General features: G+C 38.7%; 1 protein-coding gene across 1 annotated transcript in view; it reads left to right on the top strand.

The window, feature by feature from the left end:
* The window catches only part of pstpip1a (proline-serine-threonine phosphatase interacting protein 1a), a 216235-nt gene that overhangs the window by 162289 nt on the left and 27513 nt on the right, over window positions 1-26433 (top strand). Inside the window, exons 7-9 of the mRNA XM_039773418.1 lie at window positions 7412-7516; window positions 20359-20404; window positions 23217-23296. Coding sequence (XP_039629352.1) covers window positions 7412-7516; window positions 20359-20404; window positions 23217-23296 — 231 coding nt within the window. The remainder of the gene's footprint in view (window positions 1-7411; window positions 7517-20358; window positions 20405-23216; window positions 23297-26433) is intronic.

Genomic DNA, 26433 nt, shown 5'->3' with positions numbered 1-26433 from the left:
TAGTCAAAAGAGGGAAGTTTGGTTTATCAACTGGTTTTACAGAGAGACATCTGCATAACATTAAGAAATGCATCAGTAATGAACCCAGCCATCAAGCATAAACTTAAGTGCAGTGAGCACTTATGGAAAAACAGTAGATCAAATATATTACATATAAAAATTAAACCAATATTTGGGCTTGCCTAATGATTGATACAAATGCTAACTTCATTATTTGAGTTCAGCCTATGGATGTTTATTAAGGTTGAACGTATGTAGAAGGTCAATGCCAGTTGGGATTAAAGAGCATTTGAACCTGTTGCTTTTTAACCTTGAAACCGGTGAGCTGATAGCAACAACTGAAACTGAGAATGCAGTCCTGCCTGGCAGGATATGCTCTGCTTTCCATAATACTTGTTTATTAAACAGATCTGTGAGATTTTACTGCTCCATTTTACAATTTTATGTACTCTGCTTTTATTGCTGACATTAAAATTTGCATACTAGAATATCAGGAAATAAGTAAATACAGTGGAGCCTCGGTTCACGACCATAATTCGTTCCAAAACTCTGGTCGTAAACAGATTTGGTCGTGAACCGAAGCAATTTCCCCCATAGGATTGTATGTAAATACAATTAACCCGTTCCAGACTATACGAACTGTATGTAAATATATATTTTTTTTAAGTTTTTAAGCACAAATATAGTTAATCAAACCATAGAATGCACAGCATAATAGTAAACTAAATGTAAAAACATTGAATAACACTGAGAAAACCTTGAACAACAGAGAGAAAGAACAATGCAATAGTTTTTCGCTATAGCGCTACCAACCGCTGGCTAAAAACACTTTTTTTAATGAGTTTTAAGCACAGGGAAAAAAATTTACATTTGAAAAAATCTGTAATTTAATAAACCACCAAGAAAAGTAATATTGCAACAATGCACACTACGAACCGATCGCTGGAAACAGAAGTAAAAACAAAATCAAGCCCAGTGCATTCTTTAACTGCCTTCCTACCTTATGCGTCCAGCTCTCCCTCTCACGCTGCCTGTGTGTGTGTGTGTGCCTCTGTCTCGCGCACCTCTGTGTGTGTGTCTCTCTCTCGTGTGTGTGTGTCACGCTCTCTCACTCTCACTCTCTCGCTCGCTGCACAAGAAAAGCACAGGGAGAGACTGAACATGTACAGACCGAAAGGGAAACTGGCTTGTTCGTATACCGAGTGTGTGGTCGTGAACCGAGGCAAAAGTTTGGCGAACTTTTTGTACGTGAACCAAGACGTTCGTGAACAGAGGTTCCACTGTACTGTAACAGATCTAACAGGCCACGTTAAAGAGTTGGGGCACCACCTTGGTGGCCTCATATAACTGAAGTTAGAAAAACACACAATAACTGCAGAGACATCTTCTCAGATGTGAGTTGTCAATTGAACCGATGTCAAGATGGTGGATCTTCCAGTGTAAATCCTTCCAGCAGGAAGAGGTGGGTCCAGGTGGATGGACTTAAGAAGTGACATCAGTGGTATTATAGCCAGAAAAAAAGAAATAAAAAAAAAGGCATTAGCACACAGCGCCAACTCCTGGAGCAGTGAGGAATTAAAATCAGAAGAGCCTTTAAGCTGAGGCACATGATAATACAGACTCAATACAAGATTTATAAAAGATTGGCAAAATGGTAGGATTCACACTAAAGCCTCGGCCTTCTTAAACAGTAGAGGTGCTGTTGTCTCTTTTTGCGTGCTGCTTCTGTATTTTCATTAAAAGTCAGTTTTAAATCTATGATTGTCCACAGATATTTATAAGTGTCCACAATTTCCACTGCCTGGTCTTTGATGACTTGTGAGTGAATGCTGTTTCTTCTAAAATCAATTATTATTTCCTTATTTTTTGTAACATTTAAGTGTAACATTTAACATAATCACCTATTACTGGACCCAGGCGGGTTTCATTCTCATTCAGTAGGCTTACAATCACTGAGTCATCACTATATTTTAAGATAAACCTGTTTTCAAATTTAATGTGGCAGCCATTAGTGTAGAAAATGTACAAAAGAGATGAAAGAACACAGCCCTGAGGGGAGCCTGTGGAGGAGGACAGCATGTCAGGCAGACAACCATTGATGTTCACTCTGTGAGTCCTGTCTGTTAAAAAGTCAGTCTGCCATCCTACCAAACTGAAATCCACATTCAAATCTTTAATGAGTTTCTCTGCAAGAATGTGGGGCTGGATGGAGTTAAAAGCTGAGGAGAAGTCTACAAATAGGAGCCTTGCAAGTCTTCATGCACTCCAAGTGGTAACATAACAAATGAAGCAAAGTGACAATGGCGTCCTCTGTACCTCTGTTAGACTGGTAGACAAAATTAAATATATGTAACAAACCCTGAGGTTTCTCTGTCATCTACCTCTTTAGAAGTTTTTCAGATTTTTCATAACCTGTGATGTTAGAGCTACTGGTATTACCTCATTTAAAGTTTTAGGGCAGTGGTGGCAAACCTATGGCACACGTGCCAAAGGGGGCACTCAGAGCCCTCTCAGTGGGCACGCGCGCCGTCGCCCGAGCACAGAGTTCGTTACTATAAAGCCAGAGGAATGCGGGGCCCGGCTGCTCCCCTCACCGCTCCCCCTCTTCACGCGCGCCGGAGGACTTTTCTCACATCACCCACCCCTCTGGCCAGTAGCCCAATGGGAGCGCTTCCTTCCTCTCCTGTCTGGGGTAAGGCGGGCGGCACACATGCTGCTTGAGGGTGCGGCACAGACTGCAGCCTTTTGAGCCTGTGATTCCCGTGGTGGGGTTGGAGGGGATGTGGTATAGCGGGTCCACAGCTCAAAATTGAAAAGGCCAGTTTTAACAGATAGCTTAAAGGGGGTTATGGTAGAGTGGCGGAGCGGTTTCGGGAGCTTTGTGATGCGGGCAGTCCTCGCTAAGCGCACAGGTGAGGAGTCGTCCGCATCTGTAATTATTGCGGGAGTTGCTAATCGCCACACCTGATCCACGACCCCGTAATATATAATGGAAGCTTTGGGGGCGGAGCTTAATAGGGAAGACCTGCGTGAAACACTTGAGAGGATCGAAGGGATGACACAGTTAGTTATGAAAATGAAATCCTTAAAGTGTGGAATTCTCTGCCAAATAATCTTAAGTCAATGAAGGCACTTGAGATTGCTTTCCTTACTTTGTTTGGAACATCTTATGCTTGTGCGCAGCTGTTTTCAGCTTTGAATTAAATCAAATCTGACACCAGAAACGGACTAACAGATGACTTGAGTGCTGCATGTGTTGCTCTCAAACTTACAAAGTATGAGCCAAGGTTAGACAAATTATCAGCATGCATACAACAGCAAAAAGCACATTAATTGTTCAAAAGCATACCGAATGCAAACTTTTACCTTTCAACAAAAAGTTGTTTGTATCATTGAAAGCTCTGTTATTATGTTTTTCTTTTAAGACAAAAGATGTTAATGTATGAGTGGCTTTTCTAAACTAAAAGCTCAGTAGATAGATAGACAGACAGAGCATCAGTATTGGCAGTTCAGTCCAATTTACCATCCAGCTGCACTCCCAGGTATTTATAGGTCTGTACCCTCTGCACACACTCACCTCTGATGATCACGGGGTCCATGAGGGGCCTGGGCCTCCTAAAATCCACCACCAGCTCCTTGGTTATGCTGGTGTTCAGTTTTAGGTGGTATTCAGGTTAAATTGCCATGTTGGCACTTTGCGATAAATAAGTGGGTTTTGGATTGCAGTTTGGGCACTTGGTTTCTAAATGGTTCGCCATCACTGTTTTAGGGTTTTTGTTTTTAGCTACTAGAATAACTATTGCCTGTTTCCACAGCTTTGTAATCTCCTTCTGCTCAAGTAGCTCTCTAAAAATGAAATAAAAAATGGAGCTGAGCTAGCTAGCAGAAGATTTCAAGAGTATTCCACTAAAGTGGGCTGATCCAGGATTTTAATTTGTTTTTAATTTTCTAAAAGTGTTCTCTATTTGAACAATGAAATAGCTCTCCTTTATCTAAAACCGCCTGCCTCAAGCTTTGTATTTGCTTAGTAAAATGAGACTGCTCAAGTAGTATTTATTAAACTCAATAGCTAAATTAGAGATGGCATTAAAACCAGAAACCCTTACATGATTTTTAATTTTTGACTGATGATAGCTAGCTAAGGTTTTAATGCCAGACCATACAAAGCTCAAATTTTGCGTGGACAGTTTCTGTTCAATTTTATCCTTATAATGAAGTTTAGCTTTTTTAATGCTCATTTTTATTTCCCCCAGTGCAGCATGTGTCTCATTATTATTACCTTGTCTAAAAGCACTTTTCTTTTTATATAAAAATGATATGATAGATTTGTGGACCCAGGGCTTGTTTCTCAGGATAGGCCTTTAAGGTTTTAGTTGGAATTAGTATGTCTTCACTAAACATAATAAAGCTGCTGATAACATCTGTAGGATCATCTAAGTCAGTGCTTGTATGCTTTAACAGATCTCAGTCTGTATACTGACAGCACTCCTGTAGACATTAAATAGAATCTTCACTCTTTTATCCATTTTTTGCTGCCAACAGCACACTATTGGTAGCTATAGCTATCACAGATACATCACTGTGTATAAGAAAAGGATTTTTCCATCATATTTTATAAGTTTATTTTCAAAATTAAACATTCTTTGCAAAGCCAATACCAAATAAAGCCCAGGTAACCGATAATATACTTGACAATTTCAAGGTCAAAATCTTTGTTTTTTACACAAAGTTCAGATGCCATTCTATGTGCTCTGCTGTCTTTCATAAAGTCGTGCAACAATGTCACAGAGTCATTGACTAGCAATAGGAGTCAGTGATATCAACAATACGGTGGTATCCTGAAATATGAAGAAAGAAATGGCAGTGCCCACTGGAGAAGCATTAAACACAGTGCTGATGAAGTACCTTCACAAAACTAACGATAGTATAAATATATTATAATAATTCAAATGATTACATGGAACAGTTAAGGACAATATTTATTTAGATGACTGTGCAAACTAGCTACTAGCTAGTTTAGTGGTTATCATTTGCATTGTTACCCAAAAAGACATCCGTTTATTGTGTGACCTCAATGTCATTTAACCTTCCAATTGTAAAATATACATGTAAATCATCAGAATATACTATACTGTACTAAACTGTACATATGCCTTTACTTGAAAACTGTTACTATTTTTGATTTGATATACTTTATTAATCTCCAGGGGATATCATCTTTTTGCATGAGCTTTTGTTGGTCCGAGCGCAGGGTCAGCCATTTTACACCTCATCTGGAGCAATTTCAGGATAAGGGCCTTGCCCAAGGGCCAAAGGAGTAGGATCATTTCTGGCAGTATGGGGATTTGAATTACTATGGACCTCCCATTCAAAAAGCAGAAACCAACCCTGAATGGGACGCTAGTCCATTGCTGGCAAAAACATACACATTGTCAGTTTAGGGTCACCAGTGGACCTAAATTGCTCATCTTTGGAATTAGAACATTAGAACACTCTAGACGAGAACAGGCCATTCAGCCCAACAAAGCTCACCAGTCCTATCCACTTCTTTCTTCCAAAATAACATCAAGTCTACTGTCTGACCAGGACCAGATAATATTGATCCCTGTGTTCTTAAGGAGGCTAGTGAGTACATATATAAACCCTTGACACATATTTTTAGGCAGTCACTGTGCACTGGAGAGATTCCAAAGGACTGGAAAATGTCAAATATCATCCCATTATATAAAAAGGGTGACAGGGCAGATCCAAGCAACTATAGGCCAGTAAGCATAACATGTATCACAGAAAAATTAATGGAAGGAATTATTAAGGATAAGATTGAGCAACACATGGCAAGGACAGGAGTTATTCTGAACAGTCAGCATGGGTTCAGAAGAGGGAGGTCGAGTTTTACTAACATGTTGGAATTCTATGAGGTTGCAACAAAAGGATACGATCAAAGTGGAGCTTATGATATTATTTATCTGGACTTTCAGAAAGCATTTGATAAGGTGCCACATGAGAGGTTGGGCATCAAGTTAAAAGAAGTGGGAGTTCAGGGTGATGTTTTTAGATGGGTGCAGAATTGGCTCAGACACAGGAAGCAGAGGGTGATGGTGCGAGGAACCTCATCAGAACTGGCCGATGTTAAGAGTGGTGTTCCACAGGGGTCAGTGCTAGGGCCGCTGCTATTTTTATATATATATAAATGATTTAGATAGGAATAAAAGTAACAAGCTGGTTAAGTTTGCAGATGACACCAAGGTAGGTGGATTAGCAGATAATTTGGAATCTGATATATCATTACAGAAGGACTTGGATAGCATACAGGCTTGGGCAGATTTGTGGCAGATGACATTTAATGTCAGTAAATGTAAAGTATTACACATAGGAAGTAAAAATGTTAGGTTTGAATACACAATGGGCGGTCGGAAAATCGAGAGTACACCTTATGAGAAGGATTTAGGAGTCATAGTGGACTCCAAGCTATCGACTTCCCAACAGTGTTCAAAAGCCATTAAGAAGGCTAACAGAATGTTAGGATATATAGCACGATGTGTGGAGTACAAGTCCAAGGAGGTTATGCTCAACCTTTTTAATGTACTGGTGAGGCATCATCTTGAGTACTGTGTACAGTTTTGGTCTCCAGGCTACAAAAAGGACATAGCAGCACTAGAAATGGTCCAGAGAAGAGCGACTAGGCTGATTCCAGGTCTACAGGGGTTGAATTATGAGGAAAGATTAAAAGAGCTGGGCATTTACAGTTTAAGCAAAAGAAGATTAAGAGGTGACATGATTGAAGTGTTTAAAATTATGAAGGAAATTGGTACAGTGGATCGAGAATTGTATTTTAAAACGAGTTCATCAAGAACACGGGGACACAGTTGGAAACTTGTTAAGGGTAAATTTCGCACAAACATTAGGAAGTTTTTCTTTACATAAAGAACAATAGACACTTGGAACAAGCTACCAAGTAGTGTGGTAGACAGTAAGACATTAGGGACTTTCAAAACTCGACTTGATGTTTTTTTTGGAAGAAATAAGTGGATAAGACTGGCGAGCTTTGTTGGGCTGAATGGCCTGTTCTTGTCTAGACTGTTCTAATGTTCTAATGACTGTCCCACTACTTGGTAACTTACTCCATGTGTCTATTGCTTTCTAATGTTTGTGTGAAATTTACCCTTAATATGAAAATGTGTAAGTAAAGCCGGACAAAGAAACAGCGAAGACCTGCCTGAGATTTCAGCCTAGCATTCTGGGGTTGTGCGACAGAGACACTACCCCCGGCAGCACCTTTTCCACAATACACAGATTACATGTATACATTTTTAAGCCCTACAGCATACTGTAGGCAGCCCAGTGGGATTATTATCGTAGTTGTTCTACAAGTAAAATATTCAACTAATTTGTTCATTATCCTCTATTTCAGGCTAAGAAAAATTATGACCAGAAGTGTAAAGATGCAGATGAAGCTGAGTATGTTCATGAAAAAATAAGTAACTTAGCGACTGCTACACCTAAGCAAATTGAAAAGGTGAGTGTTTGACAACAGTAAGTGCATGTGTCATGTTTGGCCTGATCAACCCTCTGCTGTTCCTGTAAAAATAACAGTTTTCTCAGATTTTCCAAAGACACAGTCATTTAATGACTACACCCTTACAGGTTTATCTTCTGCAGTGTGTTACCTTTTTAACTTTAATGGCTACAGAAAAAAATGTCTCTCTATTATATAAAAAAATCTTGGGACAAGACAAGACTTTTGCAGAGAGAAGAGATGAGACATTTTCAGAAAGATAATTTCATGTCCCAAAAGACAAGACTTTGTGCCAAGAGATAAATTGAAAACCTAACAGGTCCAAGCAGGAGCGGAAATAAAAGACAAACACTAAAAGAAGAAAAGGCAAAGAGTAGAAGACGAAGTAGAACGTCGTAAAGAGGTTCAAAAACGTTGGAGAGATTATGAAAGTACTAAACTTTGAAAGTCTGAAAAAACTGATAGTAACGATTGTAATAGCGCTAACAAATGGAAATTATTACTCTGTGAAATAACTGAACAGCAAAAAGAGATCAAATATATGGACACAGGTGATATGACAGAGCTATAACAAGTTTAATTTCAAAGAAACCACAATTCGGTCAGGTTTATATTTATGATCATGGAGAAGCAATGCAACATAAAATCAAAAGAGTTAAACGATTGGACGTATTAGAAATTCTACAGCCAGTAATGGATACAAATCCATACGTCCAAAAGTATCGCATTTCACACAAAATTTATCTGAAAGACATGGATTTCTATATGTATTTGAAAGATCGCGCTTGCAAATATAATAATCCAACATGTGACGAATTGTCATCTATAATAGTTTTGAAAGACAGAGATATATCAAAGACAGAGTTGATATTTGTGTTCATCCAAAAGCATAGCATGATTCTGAGAGTGGCAGACCCAGGAAATGACTACCGCATAGGGCCCACGTGGGGGTTGGCGAGTGAAGCGTAATAATTTCCTTCATTGATTGATTAACTGCTTTAAGGACTGGAATATTATTGCTTTTCAAATGAGAACAAATGATAATTGAAAAAAATAGTTACTCTTCATATAGTGCTCATGTAATAAAAAGCCATAAGAGAATGCATTGAACATCCACAAAAGTATAAGAAGAGGAGTACAATAAGCCATCCATCCATCCATTATCCAACCCACTATATCCTAACTACAGGGTCACGGGGGTCTGCTGGAGCCAATCCCAGTCAACACAGGGCACAATGCAGGAAACAAACCCTGGGCAGGGTGCCAGTCCACCGCAGGGCACACACACACACCCGCACACCAAGCACACACTAAGGACAATTTAGAATCGCCAATGCACCCAACCTGCATGTCTTTGGACTGTGGGAGGAAACCCACGCAGACACGAGGAGAACATGCAAACTCCACGCAGGGAGGACCCGGGGAGCGAACCCGGGTCTCCTAACTGCGAGGCAGCAGCGCTACTGTGCCGCCCTACAATAAGCCAATGTGGAGAAATGGCTATGGGCTGTGATGAACTGCAAGAAAAGGAAATAACACAAGCTGACTTTGAATATTTAGATTAAATTTCAGGTGGAGACTTAAATCTACAGAAAGCGAGTAAAATTATGCGGTGCTTTCCAGAGTTCATGTGCCTCTGAACCCCAGTCAGAATGTCTTCTTCTTGTGACCTGATGGAGGTGTCACTTATGCACTCATGTGGCGCCCTCTGCTGGCTGTTTCCTAATAACTCATTCACACATTCACATTCAACTGCTGCACATCTCTCCAGAAACGTGTAACAGTTTTCCAAATGATTACTGAATTAATCAATTATTTCTTTTAATTGTTTTTAAATATTTGTGCCACTTCAGAGTTGTTTTATATTCCCTTTTAAAATGATGGATATTCTGTCATTATTATTATTATTATTATTATGTTATTATTATTATATATATTATATATTATATATATATTATATAACATATATATGTTATATATTATTAATATATTATTATATTATTATTATCATTATTATTATGTGAGAACCCTAACTACAAACAGGACTGTTTCATTTATGTTAGGTAGAATGCCCAGAGGGGACTGGGTGGTCTCATGGTCTGGAATCCCTACAGATTTTATTTTTTTCTCCAGCCGTCTGGAGTTTTTTTTTTTCTTCTGTCCATCCTGGCCATCGGACCTTACTTATTCTATGTTAATTAATGTTGACGTATTTTCTTTTCTTACTGTGTCTTTTATTTTTCTATTCTTCATTTTGTAAAGCACTTTGAGCTACATTTTTTTGTATGAAAATGTGCTATATAAATAAATGTTGTTGTTGTTTTTACACCCAATATACAGTATACAGTATAGTTTGACAGGCAGCTTGAACTCACTCTCCTTTTACCACACCTGAGAGGTTTTCTTAACTTGCTTAATGTAGCAACTGGGAAAATGTAAAACTGAAGCAGAAAACAAAATCTAGGTATTTATCTACAGAAAACGGAAATGAAACTCATGATAGGGTGACATTCCTGCAAAGCTTACTAGATAAGGGCTGACTAGAGGAACACCTTACTGTGAGGATTATGTTCATAAAAATCAATAGTCAGGCACTTTTCTCACTCTGATAAGCTTGCTTAGGCAAATGGAGTGTGAGAGAATTGGCAGAAATGGTACCTAGAAATGAAATCCGGCCCAGCTAGCAGAAGTTTTAACTTTCCTTAGATCCTCTAGCACACGGTTTCCTTTATTTTTCAATATGCCCCAATCTTGTTCTTCTTAGTGTTAGTGTCTTCAAGAACCATGAAGAATTAAATACATCAGTGACTTGTGACCCCTAGTTTAAGAAACTGAGCTCTAGCAGTTTATTTTCTCCAGTTTTTGTTTCCCAATCTGCCCTGTTGACTTAACCATAGAATTTGTTTAAATAAACTGGATGTATATGCATTATAAATGCATATTGTAGTTATTATTGTGCACTTAAAATGTGCAAACGTGTAAGTGTCTTTTGGTCTAGCTCACCTCCCACTCCTGGCATCAATGTTTTTATACCTCTCAAGGGATTCTTCTTTACTGAGCTGTGGCTTTGTGGTAGTGACCCACCCAAAAAGAGGATAATGTGGACCCCAATAAAGAGAGAATCCCTAGCTTGTCCTAGCTTGTACTCCGTGTAAAACAGCAGTATGTTACATTAGCTGGGTGCCAAGGAAAGAGACCTGCCCACCTATATGAAGTTAGAGAGAAGATGCCAAAGCCCAAAAGTCAGAGGTAGATTAAGAATATGAAGAGGGAAGTAAAAAAAAAGACGAAGGGCCCTCCACTCTAATTACAGTTCTTCACTTGGGCTCTGATTAAACAGAACAACAATCAGAAATTGAAATAGACAGTTCACAGCCCCCTCCATAGTTCTGGATTCGTATATTCAACCTGAACAACGTAACAGACTTAGTAAAGCCCTGACAAATAAACCACTGGCTCCTACAGGCTTTAGAACTCAAATAGAAAGGCGTCTGCCACAATGTAATCCTTTTCTCTAACCAAAGGCTGTGCATTAGAGTCAAGCGAGAGTATGAAATGGGGTGTCACACAAAGACCACAAAGAGAAATTGTGCCATGGAAAAGCTTGTGCAATCCAAAAAGTAAAACGCAAAATAGAAAACCTCCAAATTAACTTAGAACTGCTGATCCTGTGCAATGTTATCGTTTTGTGCTGTACCATCTGCCTTGCGCCGTCTTTCACATCTAGATATATAAACAATTATCCTATTTCTACCATTTTTATGTTTAGTGGTAAATGAACCTGAAATTGAATGTATTTTTTTAGCGTGATATACTGTAAGTACAACAGCCATGAATGCATTACCAAAATAAAATGTAGCAAAAAATAAAGTAAAGCCTTACTAAACAGTTGCATTAATTATTTAGAATTTCAAAAGGAAAGCTGGTAACTTATTAAAAAATAAACCACACTTCACATTTCATAGGATGTGCGAGAAAACCCTTGCAGGCACATAAAGATCGTGTAAACTCTTTGAAGACACTGGCCAGACTGGCATTTCAATCCAGGAATCAATATTTCACAGTTAAAATACAGGCAAAATTTAGTTTAAAAATGTATAATATAATACAGAGTAGTGTAATTCCACATTTTGAACTGTATATTGTGTTTTACTATGGAAATGTATGCCATTTTACTTCATATTGCTGCAGTCTGGTGTAAATGTGCAGTATATATGTGTTTTCAGATTTTCTGAGACTATTGTATGTTCACTTTGCAATTGCTACTGGATTTTCCCTCCCTGCAACTGCTTATTCTAAGTCAGAGTCATAGGAAGTAAGAGCGTATCCCTTCAGCATCAGGTTTAAAGCAGGCATCAATCCTAGATCAGTTGTGGGCTGCCTTGGAAGACAGGAGACAGTTTTTAAGCAGAGGACTAGAAAATAAGACATAGTCAAAAAACATGCTAAGATCGTAACTAGGAAATCAAGACACACTTTCAGAGCAACCCAAAAATCAAAGTCAAAAAGGTGCAATCAAAAGTCATCAACAGAAAATCGAATCACAAGGTCAGTAAAAGCTTAATAGTCATTGGGAATTTATCCACAAACACGGATAGAAAATGATGAAAAGATGACCCTTTAAACCCATCTTTGAAATGCAATTGGTGTTGAGGTCATGACTCACGTGTCCACACCCATAACAAGCAACTAATATTATAATGATGAAGTCACAAAATGGTGTGAAAAAAAAGAATAAATATGAACTTTGTTAAATAAATTTCAAAACATTAAACAGAAGCCCAATAAATAAATTACTAAAAAATACTCCTGGGAGTCTAGAAGCTGTTAAATACCTGTGAGAAGTAGAGAATATTATTTAACGAGATGAAGAAAAATAAAGAATGACTCTAATTCACTAGGTCCTCTGGTTCTGGTAATCTTGTTGTGCCCCACACTAATCTTCACTCCATGGGTGACAGGACCTTCAGCTGTATAGCGCCCAGTCTCTGGAATGACCTACCGAAATTAATCAGGTCAGCTGACTCAATGAATTCTTAAAAAAAAAAACATCTCAAAACTCATCTGTTCAGGAAGGCTTTTAGCTCTACCTGACTTTATTACCCTTCTCTCAGTTTACCTCTCTGTCAAGATGCTCATGTAACCTGTGTGTGTGTGCTAGACCATCAATTATGTTGTCTGTTAGACTTTTCTCTGAATTTATTATCTTACTGTTCTTTATTTATTTATTTGGTTTAGTACAATGCTATATACTGTATACCCTGCCGTTCTTTCTTATATTCTGTAAGTGCCTTGAGCATGGGAAAGGTGCTATATAAATAAAAGGTATTATTATTATTATTATAAGTAATCCATCATTGGGCATGATCACTCACACCTCTACAATTACTCATAATGGACCAATTTACAATTGCCTTCCACCTAACCTGTAGGCCTTTGAGATTCTGACTGAAAGCTGGAATACCCAGACATAAACTTCAACATAATTCAGTTCATTTTTATATGGTACTCTTCATTGATTACAGGTCAAGTGTTTTCACAGATTTATAACCGTAATATGCTATGAATATACTAACCTGATTTTATCCTTTGTGAACACCAGGGCATGTACAGCTGCCCTAACCCAACACAAAGAGACAACGCCAGCAGCTCAGTTCAACAAAAGCCTTTATTTACAGAAAGGCAGCTTTTTCAGAGTAATCTCCAAGGACTGATACCTACAGTCACAAGTAAAGTGAAATGAAGTTCCTTTCTAGCAAAGCCTTTCTCCTTCACAGGCAAACCTCACCAGCCTTCTCTGACTCTCAACTCTGGCCCCCTTTGGGAGGTGACTGGTTCCCAGGAGCACTTCAGGTGGCTCATTAAGGAGGTCTGGAATTCCTCCCAGGTGCAGCTGAGGCACCAAGTAGGGCTCTGCAGTTCTCACATCTCCCCCTTGCGGCATCCATGGCATCCATGGATCCTAATAGGGCTGTGCTGGCAACCAGTTATTAGGTTCAGGGGGCAATTACTTTTTCACACAGGGCCATGTAGGTTTGGATTTTTTTTCTCCCTAAATAATAAAACCATCATTTAAAAACTGCATTTTGTGTTTACTTGTGTTATATTTGACTAATGGTTAAATGTGTTTGATGATCAGAAACATTTTGTGTGACGAAGAGGCAAAAGAATAAGAAATCAGGAAGGGGGCAAATAGTTTTTCACACCACTGTAACTTAGATAATGAAAGATTCAGTTTGTCTCCCTTAGGTTGAAATTAGACAGCTAGAAAGAAACATGTTCTGTTGGACAAATAAGCAATAAGGGCATATAGGTTTCTGTATGTTATAGATACAGTTAGGTCCATAAATATTTGGACAGAGACAACTTTTTTCCAATTTTGGTTCTGTACATTACCACAATGAATTTTAAATGAAACAACTCAGATGCAGTTGAAGTGCAAACTAGCTTTAATTCGGTGGGTTGAACAAAAAGATTGCATAAAAATGTCAGGCAGCTAAAGCATTTTTTTAACACAATCCCTTCATTTCAGGGGCGCAAAAGTAATTGGACAAATTAAATAACTGGAAATATTTGTAATACTTGGTTGAAAACCCTTTGCTGGCAATGACAGCCTGAAGTCTTGAACTCATGGACATCACCAGATGCTGGGTTTCCTCCTTTTTAATGCTCTGCCAGGCCTTTACTGCAGCGGCTTTCAGTTGCTGGTTGTTTGTGGGCCTTTCTGTCTGAAGTTTAGTCTTCAACAAGTGAAATGCATGCTCAATTGGGTTAAGATCAGGTGACTGACTTGGCCATTCAAGAATTTGCCACTTCTTTGCTTTAATAAACTCTTGGGTTGCTTTGGCTGTATGTTTTGGGTCATTGTCCATCTGTATCATGAAACACCGCCCAATCAATTTGACTGCATTTAGCTGGATTTGAGCAGACAGTATGTCTCTGAACACCTCAGCATTCATTCGGCTGCTTCTGTCCTGTGTCACATCATCAATAAACACTAGTGTCCCAGTGCCACTGGCAGCCATCACACTGCCTCCACCGTGTTTTACAGATGATGTGGTATGCTTTGGATAATGAGCTGTTCCACGCCTTCTCCATCATTTTTCTTGCCATCATTCTGGTAGAGGTTGATCTTGGTTTCATCTGTCCAAAGAATGTTTTTCCAGAACTGTGCTGGCTTTTTTAGATGTTCTTTAGCAAAGTCCAATCTAGTCTTTCTATTCTTGAGGCTTATGAGTGGCTTGCACCTTGCAGTGCACCCTCTGTATTTACTTTCATGCGGTCTTCTCTTTATGGTAGACTTGGATATCGATACGCCTACCACCTGGAGAGTGTTGTTCACTTGGTTAGCTGATGTGAAGGGGTTTCTCTTCACCATGGAAATGATTCTGTGAGCACCCACCACTGTTGTCTTCCGTGGATGTCCAAGTCTTTTTGCGTTGCTGAGTTCACCAGTGCTTTCTTTCTCTCTCAGGATGTACCAAACTGTAGATTTTGCCACTCGTAGTATTGTAGTAATTTCTCGGATGGGTTTTTTTTCTGTTTTTGCAGCTTAATGATTGCTTCTTTCACATGCATGGAGAGCTCCTTTGACCGCACGTTGTCTGTTCACAGCAAAATCTTCCACATGCCAGCACCACACCTCATATCAACTCCAGGCCTTTTATCTGCTTAATTGATAATGAGATAACGACGGACTTGCCCACACCTGCCCATGAAATAGCCTTTGAGTCAATTGTCAATCAGAAATAACTTTTTTCCAAAGCCTAATCACAAACCAAAAATCAAAGTTTTAAAAGACAGAGCTGATGATCAAAAAATTAGTAAAACACTAGCAAAGAAGTTGGAAAGAGAAGTCCTATTCAATCCAATATTGGGTTATTCGGATTAAGACACAGCACCCCTAAATACTGTCATGTTGATGATGTGAAAATTTGCACACCCTCAGTGGATTGTCAAAGAAATGGGGAAATAAAATGGAAAAAAAGTGCCTGGGGCTTTTACGTTTTAAATGGTAACAGAAGGAAAATAATTAATCACAGAAATGAATTCCTTGCGGTAACAAACCCAAGAAAGGACACCAACATCTGTAAAAAAGGCCACAGAAAAAGAAATGAGAATGAAACTCATAACATTTAGTGACTTGGGTTTGTTTGCTTTATGCTTTACCCATTGTTTCTGCTTTGCCCTTATGTTCAAATTTTGAATCTTTATAATAGATAATTGAATTTTAAAGGAACTTTGTTTTGCCCTTTAATCATTTCTTCTTTTTAATTTTTTACCTGTCCTTATTTTGAATATTTGTAACTTTAAAAGCCTGTGTCCCATTCTGACCCTGTGCAGAGCGAGAAGCGGTTAGGCTGCCTGGGCTGAGGCCAAATCCAGGGTCCAGACTTAACTTAAGGGCAAGTCAGACTTTTTTGTCACTTTTGGGTTTCAGGCCATTTTGTGCTTTGTTGTGACATAAAATCATAACAGGATAGCAACAACAGAAACAGAACAGAGAAGAGACAGCTCCTTGGAGACAGGGCCCGGGACAAAATTTGAACCTGGTCACTAGAAGATGTGTGGCAGCAGCACAATCTACTGCGCCACCTGATTTCCTTGGTTATAACAACAACAACATTTATTTATATAGCACATTTTCATACAAAAAAATGTAGCTCAAAGTGCTTTACAAAATAAAGAATAGAAAAATAGAAGACACAATAAAAAATAAAAATAAGTCAACATTAATTAACATAGAATAAGTAAGGTCTGATGGCCAGCGTGGACAGAAAAAACTCCAGACGGCTGGAGAAAAAAATAAAATCTGTAGGGATTCTAGACCATGAGACCGCCCAGTCCCCTCTGGGCATTCTACCTATCATAAGTCAAACAGTCCTCTTTGGATTTAGGGTTCTCATGGAAGGGCTTGATGATGATGGTCACATAGACTTCTGCCTTTTAAATCCATCCATCATTGTTGGAGCATCATGAAGCTTTGAGTAGGTGGAGGTGGCGCAGGTCACCACCACAAAGAAACCGGAAAAAGAAACAAGAGAGTAGGGGTCAGTATGGATTTTAGAGCCACTATGAATAGTTATTATGAAGAATTGAACATACAGAGTATCAGGATTAAGTTAAAGTGAAGTTAGGAGAAGGCCATGTTAAAGTAATGTGTTTTCAGCAGTGTTTTAAACTGCTCCACCGTATCAGCCTGGCGAATTCCTATTGGCAGGCTATTCCAGATTTTAGGTGCATAGCAGCAGAAGGCCTCTTCACCACTTCTTTTAAGTTTAGCTTTTGGAATTGTAAGGAGACACTCATTTGAGGATCTAAGGTTACGATTTGGGATATATGGTGTCAGACATTCTGATATATAAGATGGGGCGAGATTATTTAAGGCTTTATAAACCATAAGCAGAATTTTAAAGTCAATCCTGAATGACACAGGTAACCAGCGTAGTGACATCAAAACTGGAGTATTGTGCTCGGATTTTCTTTTCCTAGTTAGGATTCTAGCAGCTGCATTCTGCACTCGTTGCAAGTGATTTATGTCTTTTTTGGGTAGTCCTGAGAGGAGTGCGTTACAGTAATCTAGTCTACTGAAAACAAAAGCGTGAATTAATTTCTCAGCATCTTTCAATGATATAAGAGGTCTAACTTTTGCTATGTTTCTTAAGTGAAAAAACGCTGTCCTAGTGATCTGATTAATATGCGATTTAAAATTCAGATTACAGTCAACAGTTACCCCTAAGTTATGTGTAGAAAGTAAGATAAAATCATTGGCAGTACATTTGTGTGCGACTTGAGACTGGTTTGTCTCCCAGGACGTGATGTTTTCTTCCATGTTTAAATCAAAGGGTGAGTGAACAAATGGAAGTCTTGCATCTACATTTGTATGCATTTGTATGTGAGTCTGCGATATGACATTACCTTCATTTATAAGGAAGTGTGTTGTCACATCCCTCTATATTCAGTATTGCTGCCAGTTTTGCATATGTAGATTATTCACTTAACCACTTCCGAGCCTGAATGACTCTGCAAACAGTATCTCATCTAGCTTTTCCAACAATAATATGTTTCACTTGTGCAGTGGCATGTCTGCTGCTTCCGTCATGATAGCCACCTGTTTCTGTCTTTATCTTTCACCTTCAGTTTTTCAAAATTCACTTTTTTAATTCTTTTCCTCTTTTCTAATGATATGATCAAAGATTGTGAATCCAGCTGAGCAACAATGAAATCAGAAGCGATCTCATCAAATTGACTCATTTGTCAACCTTGTAGTTTGGACATACTTAACTAAATTTACTGGCACCACAACCCAAAAGATATATTTTTACAGTATTCTATATATTTTTAATGCCAAACTTTCACATCCATATGCTTCTGCTAAGAAAACCATTTAGAAAATCAATATACCATTGACTGCAATCTCCAAGTACTCTTGAGTTTCAGTTTCAATGAATTTGTATAGTGAAAAGTCAAGCAAAATGACACCTTTTATTGGCTAACTAAAAGGATTACGATATGCAAGCGTTCGGGGCATCTCGGGACATCTGACATTTTACATCTTGCCTGAAGAAGGAGCCTGAGTTGCCTCAAAAGCTTGCATATTGTAATCCTTTTAGTTAGCCAATAAAACGTGTCATTTTGCTTGACTTTTCACTACACTCATAATGGCTAACACGGTACAACACCCTAGTACTAATGAATTTTTATTAATAGATTCATATGAACTTATCAGCCCCTTTGACAGACCCAGCTCTGTTCTTGTGAATGGTTGAGTTCTCAAAGTAGCAGCACGGTTCATATTAAGATTGGGCAGCATAAACTTTCTGTTAATTTCTTTATTTTTAGGTGAAGCTTTAGCCACTAAAATGATTCAAAAACAGAGACAAGAAAAAAGGTTTGGAGATCCACCCTGTGTACTCGAAAATAGGTGTACAAAAATAGCAAAAAATGTAACAACAGAGTGTAGTCTCATCAGAAAGAGTCAAAATGGGACTGAAGTAATACAAAAGAAATTGAGCTTTATAGTGGGAGAGGTGTGTCTGTTGAGTTCCAGCCGGACATGATGTGGGACTGGACGGCCTGTACCTGGAAGTGGTGTCTGTGGATGAGCCAGCAGGTTTTCTTTCCGAGGATCTGTAGAGAAAGGAGAAAAGGTGTTAGTGCACAAGGTCAACCCCTGGTCTGGTGTAACAACACATTTAGTCAAGGCCATCAACTGCCTCACATACACACATCTCAGTGAAACAATTTATGTATGAAAAGTTTAAGTTAATGTCACGCATGTGCGTCAGAGGAACACTTTCCCGGCTAATCACAGGTTCACAGTTCTCAGCTGGGGCGAGAGGAGGTGCTGTCACTGACAGCCTTGTCTGTTTTCTCCTCTGCAGCAGCGAGGAAATGACCCATGAGGGAAAGTAACCCATACTTTTCCTGCCATAGGATTATAAAGGTCACATGCCACCTGATGTTAGTGTCTCCAAACTTGCTGAAAGGATGGAGCACCCTGTGTTTGACCTGCTCTCTAGAGCCAAAAACTACAAAACCAACAAGGCTGATATACTGGATTTCTGTTTTGTGACCTGGAGCACTGATTTTGATTTATAACTGTTTAAGAATTAAAAGAAGCACACCAACACTTTTGAGACTCACCCTGCAATTTTTCACTTTTCCACAGTAATCAATTTCAGTCATTTACAAAAGTGGCAAAGAGATGTGAAGCTTAGGTGCATTCCTTACATTTGTTTGATGTTAAAATGTTTTTAAGTCCAGTTTGGCATTCATGTCCGTATATATACATGTAACCAGCTTGTGTAGTATGTACGAGGGGCGGCCAACTCTGATCCCGGAGAGCTGCAGTGGCTGCAGGTTTATGTTCCATCCCAGTTGCTTAATTAGAAGTCAGTCCTCACCAATAACAGTTCTTATTTAATTTCATGGCTTGTTAGTGTTTTAACTCTACCATGTAAGTTCATTCTTAAATCAGGTGTTTTTTTCCTCTCTAATGATACATGTATCATTCAAGTGATTTAAAGCCTAAAATGGACAAGCAATTTTTAGTTCTTCACTTTCCCTGCAGTTTCCTTCTGAGTACTTAATTTAACCAAATAGTGAATGATGAATACGCACGAGTGGAAATGGAGACAAGATAAATGGAGAACTCCTGGTTCCTTTACTGTTTGCATCTTATCGCTAATAAGGAGCAGTTAAAAAAGTGAATGCAGCTATTTAAGACTAAAATAAGCAATTCTGTATTAACAAGCAAGACAACTAAAAGGAAGCAGAACAATGTCACTTGAGCATGGAGTGCTTCATCAGCAGTGAATGACTTCTCATGAAGCAGTTGGGTTGGAACAAAAACCAGCAGCCATTGTGAACCTCCAGGACCGATGTTGCTCAGCACTGATTTAAAAGGCCTGAGTCTTAAATAGCAAATACATTACATGCAGTTAATTAGTAGCAAAAACTAATTACTAATTAAGAAAATAGTTTGAATGAAAAACTGTAGCCACTGTGGCTCTCCGGGATCCGAGCTGGCCACCCCTGGCATATGCAGTATAACTAGCAAGCATACCATATATTTAAAATATCATGGGCAAATAAACCTAGCTGACTGCTTGTTGTAGATATCTGATTTAATCATGTTGAGAGTAAAGCCAAATTGTGTTTTGGGTAGAGAAATGTCACAGCACTGTTATCATAGAAATACAAAGTCCAAGATAAGGCATGCACTGCTCATACAGTACAAAAAACATTTGGAGAGATGTGCTAGTTTGCAATATAATATATATATTTATTCTGTCTTTTGTTATTCTTCCATTGATCTGACCTTTTTTTTATTCTTGCAGGCTCTGTGTAAATCAAAGAACTGTAGAGATGTTGCAAATGATGCAGGTATCTATTTATTTGTTTATTTAGTTTACTGAAACATTTTGATAGTATTTCCAGATTCTTCCTCTGGATGATGCTATGCAGCGTTGGTGGGAGACCTTTCAATTAGAAATCCCAGTTAAAGAAAGAAAATTAGCCATTTACAAAATACTGTACATTCTTCATACCATGCAAAGATTTGTGTGACTCATGGTGTACATCTCACTCATCTGTCTTGATTATAATCATTTAAAATGTACCCAGCATAGGACGTCTTCATCACCAGCCTCGCTAGGTTGCATGTTTTGGGAATGCCCCACACCCAGACCATTTTCAGGCATAATATTTGCTGTCTGTCTGATGGTTTTAGATTTACATTTACTTCGGATCCTCTAGCAACATCCTCTGATGGAATAAGATTATATGAACAGTCTAATTTAATGCAAGTGCAATGACTTATCTTACTTACTCAACTGGAATGATCCTAACTCATCCTCCATAACTAAATGGAAAACTGATACATTATGTAAAAATAGAAAGTATCCAATTTTCCTTACGAGGAACAGTCCAAAGCTTTTTTAGAATTTGGGAAGAAGTCATTCATACTTTCTAAAATACGTTTGTCAGGCCTCTGCTTAACTTTTCCTGTTTTTTTGCTTTAATTTTGATGTTTCAGTATACTTAAGGAAACATCTCATTATGGGCTCTCAGTTTACACATTGTAGCTCTCTGAACTGGGTAGTCATGAGGTTTTACATGAGTGTAAATAATTTTGACCTTTAATGTTTCGAATGTTGTTTTAATTGTATTTTCACTGAGCTTTGTTACACTTAATGAAATGTGATCTTTCAGTTCAATAAAACTGAAAATGGACTCAATCATCTTTATGTGAGATATGCTTAGATGTTGGGATGAAATCACCTGGTAACAAGACATCTCATTCAGTATAAAGTAATTGTAGTTATTTAAATATTTTGTCTTTCTTTTTGGAACCTTTAAAGATTGTATAAAAATAGTGACGTTAATTAGAGAGGTGGTGAGGCCAGGTGGCTAAAGTGCTGAATTGTGATTTAGTTCAGTGCCTACTGATGTATTTTATGAGTGACGTATTATTATAAAATATTCAGTGTGCAATTAATGTGTTCGGTTAGACTGCTGTACGCTGCTACATTTGTAATCTCTTTGTAATCCAGTAATGAAGAAACACTTCACTTTGCTCACCCTGTTTTCATTATTGAATGTTGATAATGTAAATCTATCATTCTCATTTAAATATTATAGTGTCCAGAGCATAATATCAGTTGTGCAGAACTAGAAATATGCAATCCTCTACATTGTATTCAAGTTATCTTTGTTTCGCTTAGGATAAAGACTCCATTTCAATATTTTCAAATTAAAATACCTACTCTGTGGTTGACACATGATGTCCTAACACATTGTTCAAATTTGGTTTTTGACTATTACTGCCTGCATGTTTTTGGTTTCCCATGACCCTTAGCATTTGATTAAATTTGTTTAATGGAATGGAAACATTTGTTTTTGAGTTCTCCTATTCTCCTACTACGTTGATTATTATTATTATTATTATTATTATTATTATTATTATTATTATTATTATTATGATGTTTGTGGTGAAGCTTTAGCGTAAGTAGAAGTAAACTACAAAACATCATCATAAGTAGCAACTTATGGGCTACCATAAAGTCATGAGTCGTTTATTCTCCAACATGAATTCTTACTCTTAGCTGTCACTGGGACTGGGGCACTATATTAAAGGCATCTTATGATCTACTCTGAGGTAGGACAAATTCTTAACCTAGCCTGACTTTTAGTGCAGGAGTAATTCTGTGATGCTTAATAAATATGGGCTGTACAGTATTCCTTTTATTTGTCACATGATGTTCAATCTCCCTGTTTAAAGAAGTTAGTGATGATTAGACCCTGTTTAATGAATTCACAGAACTGAAGAAGGGTGTGTTTTTTTCCCATGACTGTGTATCCATATATTTTCCCCATTCCAAGCAGACTTTTCACCAGCCTGGGGCTGTTCTCACCAGGTCTCTCAGCACACTGAGCCATTTTTACCAGTTTCTTCAACGGCTCTCTGGTAGTGCATCCACATATTACACCACAGCTTGTCTATGTTTGAGCATTAGATAGATAGATAGATAGATAGATAGATAGATAGATAGATAGACAGATAGATAGATAGATAGATAGATAGATAGATAGATAGATAGATAGATAGATAGATAGATAGATAGATAGATAGATAGATAGATAGATAGATAGATAGATACTTTATTAATCCCAAGGGGAAATTCACATACTCCAGCAGCAGAATACATAAAGAACAATATTAAATTAAAGAGTGATAAAAAGGCAGGTATAACAGACAATAACTTTGTATAATGTTAACGTTTACCCCCTCGGATGGAACTGAAGAGTCGCATAGTGTGGGTGAAGAACGATCTTCTCAGTCTGTCTGTGGAGCAGGACGGTGACAGCAGTCTGTCGCTGTAGCTGCTCCTCTGTCTGGAGATGATCCTGTTCAGTGGATGCAGTGGATTCTCCATGATTGGCAGGAGCCTGCTCAGCGCCCATCGCTCTGCCACGGATGTCAACCTGTCCAGCTCCGTGCCTACAATAGAGCCTGCCTTCCTCACCAGCTTGTTCAGGTGTGAGGCGTCTCTCTTCTTTATGCTGCCTCCCCAGCACACCACCGCGTAGAACAGGGTGCTCGCCACAACCGTCTGAAAGCTTTAAAAGCTTTCTAAAATTATGAAATATTGAGTTTTTGTTGTTTTATTCATTTGTCTGTTCTTTTTGTATTAAGATAAAAATTATAAATCCAGTATTGACCAGCTGGACAAGACTCGACAGGACTGGGAGCAGACCTACATTAAAACATGCGAGGTACTTCCCTTGATTTTTTTTTTCATATTGGTTATTTTGAAAATCTGTGAATAAACACAACTTTGACATGGTACCAAGTTGTGATCAAATATGCTAAAAAACAGAAACAAAAAGGAAAGAAAAACATTAATAACAAATAATACATGAAACGTGGTTTGCCTTAATGCTAGAACTATCAAGAATGAAGCAAATGAATTGGAATTGCACTGTATATGTCTGCTAATAATTTTGTTATCATATTGGCTAAATTTGAGGGATGGGGATGAATATAATATAGTCAGTTAAGCATATTCAGCAAAGATATGCAAGACTGAAAGGAGGGTTGCCATTTATGTAAAGGAGAAATTTAATGCAGGTCTGCTTGTAATGGATGATGAGCCATCTAGGTGTTTAACTAGGAAGCATCAGCGATAGAGGCTTTATATAGGGATTGTGTTATAGACTGGCGGTGTAAACAATAGTTTCAATATAAATTGTAACAAGTAATTCATTCCAGACATCATAATATGTTATGAGCAACCTCCTGTATATATTGTATCCTGGCTGCAAAAGTTTTTAAATAATTGAACAGAGATGTTCACAACACCGAGTACAAACCAGAACTGCCAGACTGAAGGTAAGCTGGCGGCTTTAAAGGCCCGTAGAAGAAGTGACATCATTGGGGCCGGAACTGGTAGTGACGTCATCCAAGGTACCGGAACATGGTGAGATTTCCCGGGAATGGTCTGTAAGGAACTGAGAAAGACAGTCAGCACATCCTGCTGCCCCCTGGTCTGATGTGCTATTACAATTACTCAAGCTCTTTAGCTGCCTCCTATTTGCACGCGTGTGACAACATCTTTATAGTCATATTAAAGAAGGTTTAGAGGGAAATATGATAGTCATAGAAGACATTAATTTCTAAAAATGAATTGTTATGACCTAATAAATAAAATGACAATAAAATACAGACTCTGGATCATAGTTGACAGGTCAGTTGTAATTTGCACAGACATTTTTTATAACAATTTGAAAGATTTACCTAAATTAATTTCAATAAAAGTATTTCACAAGTAAGAATTGAGTTTAAAAATAGAGGAAGCACTCTTCATTCCATTTACAATGCTTTTGCCATCTATTGTTCGACATGGAAAAATATGTCATTTACAGATGACACAAAGAATGGGAACAGGCAGCTTGGCACTAAAAGGTGAATGTGAGAGTCAGGATGCAAGGAAAGAAAAAGCAAAAGGAACAAAATCAGATGTGGAATCTAAAAATATCAACTGAGATATCAAATGAGCTAAATGTTGAAAATATGGAAACACCAAAATAAGAGACTAGAAACTACTCAGCGATGAAGAGCAGGCCATCGGTTAGAGCATGAGTACAGTCACTTCAGGTGGCAGAGCTTGAATTGGTGTGACTAGAGGCACAGATAACAGAATGTAATGTGGCCAAAACAACAAAAAATCAAGAATGATAACTGTAAGTGCAGTAATGTAAATTCATGTTTTCATTTAAGTGAAAATAAACTGCTCAAAAAATTAAAGGAACACTTTGAAAACACATCAGATCTCAATGGGAAAAGGAAATCCTCCTGGATATCTATACTGATATAGACTGGGTAATGTGTTAGGAACGAAAGGATGCCACATCGTTTGATGGAAATGAAAATGATCAACCTACAGAGCCCTGAATTCAAAGACGCCCCAAAAATCAGAGTGAAAACATTATGTGGCAGGCTAGTCCATTTTGCCAAAATTTAATTGCAGCAACTCAAAATTGTACGCAGCACTTAGTATGGCCCCTGTGTTCTTGTATACATGCCTGACAACATCGGTGCATGCTCCTAATGAGATGACAGATGGTGTTGTGGGGGATCTCCTCCCAGATCTGGACCAGGGCATCACTGAGCTCCTGGACAGTCTGAGGTGCAACCTGGTGGCATTGGATGGACCAAAACATAATGTCCCAGAGGTGTTCTATTGGATTTAGGTCAGGAAAGTGTGGTGGCCAGTCAATGGTATCAATTCCTTCATCCTCCAGGAACTGCCTGCATACTCTCACCACATGAGGCCAGGAATTGTCGTGCACCAGGAGCCACTGTACCAGCATAGGGTCTGACAATGGGTCCAAGGATTTCATCCTGATACCTAATGGCAGCCAAGGTGCCTTTGTCAAGCCTGTAGCGGTCTGTGTGACCCTCCATGGATATGCCTCCCCAGACAATCATTAACTCACCACCAAACTGCTCATGCTGAATGATGTTACAGGCAGCATAATGTTCTCCATGGCTTCTCCAGACCCTTTCACTTCTGTCACGTGCTCAGGGTGAACCTGCTCTCATCTGTAAAAAGCACAGGGCACCAGTGGTGCATCTGCCAATTCTGGTATTCTATGGCAAATGCCAATCGAGCTGCATGCTGCTGGGCAGTGAGCTCAGGGCCCATTAGAGGACATGGTGCCCTTGGGTCACCCTCATGAAGTCTTTCTGGTTGTTTGGTCAGAGACATTCACACCAGTGGCCTGCTGGAGGTCATTTTGTAGGGCTCTGGCAGTGCTCATCCTGTTCCTCCTTGCCCAAAGGAGCAGATACTGGTCCTGCTGATGGGTTATGGACCTTCTATGGCCCTCTCCAGCTCTCCTAGAGTAACTGCTTGTCTCCTAGAATCTCCTCCATGCCCTTGAGACTGTGCAGGGAGACACAGCAAACCTTCTGGCAATGACACGTATTGATGTGCCATCCTGGAGAAGTTGGACTACCTGTGCAACCTCTGTAGGGTCCAGGTATCGCCTCATGCTACCAGTAGTGACACTGACTGTAGCCAAATGCAAAACTAGTGAAGAAACAGTCAGAAAAGATGAGGAGGGAAAAATGTCAGTGGCCTCCACCTGTTAAACCATTCCTGTTTTGGGGGTCATCTCATTGTTGCCCCTCTAGTTCACCTGTTGTTAATTTCATTAACACCACAGCAGCTGAAACTGATTAACAACCCCCTCTGCTACTTAACTGACCAGATTAATATCCCATAAGTTTCATTGACTTTATGCTATACTCTGATTAAAAAGTGTTCCTTTAATTCTTTTGAGCAGTATAGTTATAAATACTGGTAAATGCAGAATTGTTAATATTTGGATATTCTAGTGAGTGTTCT

The sequence above is a fragment of the Polypterus senegalus genome, chromosome 12, assembly GCF_016835505.1.
Source record: "Polypterus senegalus isolate Bchr_013 chromosome 12, ASM1683550v1, whole genome shotgun sequence".
NCBI classification, from domain to species: domain Eukaryota; kingdom Metazoa; phylum Chordata; class Cladistia; order Polypteriformes; family Polypteridae; genus Polypterus; species Polypterus senegalus.
The sequence above is the reverse complement of the archived record's forward strand: the minus strand, read 5'-3'. Positions and strand labels throughout refer to the sequence as shown.